The 1,624-nt window shown below is 50.4% G+C and overlaps 1 protein-coding gene across 1 annotated transcript in view; it reads left to right on the top strand.

Annotated features, from left to right (window-relative positions):
- PCNX2 (pecanex 2) overlaps nucleotides 1-1,624 on the top strand; it is a 215,259-nt gene that overhangs the window by 164,648 nt on the left and 48,987 nt on the right. The window contains exon 26 of the mRNA XM_006146000.3: nucleotides 194-252. Coding sequence (XP_006146062.1) covers nucleotides 194-252 — 59 coding nt within the window. The remainder of the gene's footprint in view (nucleotides 1-193; nucleotides 253-1,624) is intronic.

Below are 1,624 nucleotides of genomic sequence, written 5' to 3' on the forward strand. Positions count from 1 at the left end.
CACATGCTTCTAGGGTGCCCCTCTGTCTGCGGGGGCCCCTCTCTTCCTGTAGCTTTGTACTCCCAGCTGGGAGTAGCTGCCTCCTCCTGGGAGCCTTAGGCCTCCTTTTCATGCCCCTGGGTCTGTCAACACCTCCCTTCTCCCTTCTCCAAGGGTCTGACCATAGCCTTCTACCTTTTTGTGGCCCTTTTAGTACAAGGCGAGTGGACAACTCCAACACAAGACTGGCAGTCCAGATGGAGCGGGATCTGGGTAAGAACACAAGACTGGCAGTCCAGATGGAGCGGGATTTATGTAAGATGTTTCCCTTTTCTCCCTTTAGGTGACTTTTGTCCATTTATGTAAATAGATTCCAGAAAGGGGGATGGACTGCTCACGTGTTTAACCATGTGGCAGAGTGTCTGCCGGAATGTGGGCCGACTAGAATGACCTATGCCCAGAGACCGATGGCATCCTGACCTGGCTTGGAAACGCACGTCCCATCATTAGAACCGACTCGGTGCTGATTTGGTATTGAACGACCCTGTTAATAATGGCATTTTGGGACCAGCAGTTAGCATAATAGCTATGTTGCTGGACTCCCATGTAGTCGACTGTGCTTCGCATCCCGGACCCGGTGGCTTAAAACTCACGCCGGGTGCGTGTGCGTGCGTGCCCAAGATCCCGAGAGGAGAACGGAGGAGACGGAATTGCGGCATGGCCATCCCCCCTGGGGATCTCTCTGTCTCTCTCTGTCTGCCTGGCGAGCGCACGTGAAAAAAAAAAAAAAAAAAAAAACCTCAATAACAGCATTTTAGTTTGTAGATGGCAAACAGTGAGTGCAGACTCCAGACCTTGGCCTCAGAGAAACGTCTGCATTATAATGTTGGGGGTGGGGTGAGCCATTCCAGGGTACAGTGCGGCCTGCCCCCCCCATGTCAGCCTGAGGAAGCTTCGCCTGGTTCCTTTTCATAACATATCTCCTTTCTAACCATTCCATTTCTCCTTTCTCACGTCAGAATGCAAAATCTAACTTTCTGTTTATAGCCTCCTCACTCTCTCATTTGTGCCAGGAATTTTGTTGAAGAAAAACAGATCCTGCCCGTTGTCCGCGTCTGAGCTGCACACACGTGACTAGCGTGACGGTACCTGGAGAGACAGGCTTATTTTTGCTGAACTTTATGTGAGTGCCGTGTGGGGAGCTTATGAATATCCCCGCTGTGCACCTGTGGGACTCTGACCTTGCAGGGACATCGATCTCGGACGGCGCTGTGTCATGAACACACGGTCCTCTCAGTTCCTCGTAATTGTTGTCCCGTTTTAATCTAATTATGTAGATATATGGTCAGCGTGTTCCAAGATGCCCTGAGTCAAATCTCTTCTTTTAGTGATTTTAATTGTTTTGTTTTATTTCAGCATTGAGCAGTCTGAACAATTAAGCAAATGCTAATTCCCTCATTCAGGCCTTTCCGTTAAAGTGACAGAGATGGGATCATCTTTAATTAGTGTCCTGGGATGCATGCCCATTCGTCATAGGGGGTGACTGCAATGGCAGGTCACACAGACTCAGCAGGTTGGAGTGACAGCACACTGAGACAGGCCAACTGCTGGTGTGACGCTGACTCAGTGTCCCGTCCCCCCCCCC

This window comes from Tupaia chinensis, unplaced genomic scaffold, assembly GCF_000334495.1.
Source record: "Tupaia chinensis unplaced genomic scaffold, TupChi_1.0 Scaffold000161_1, whole genome shotgun sequence".
Taxonomy (NCBI): Eukaryota; Metazoa; Chordata; class Mammalia; order Scandentia; family Tupaiidae; genus Tupaia; species Tupaia belangeri.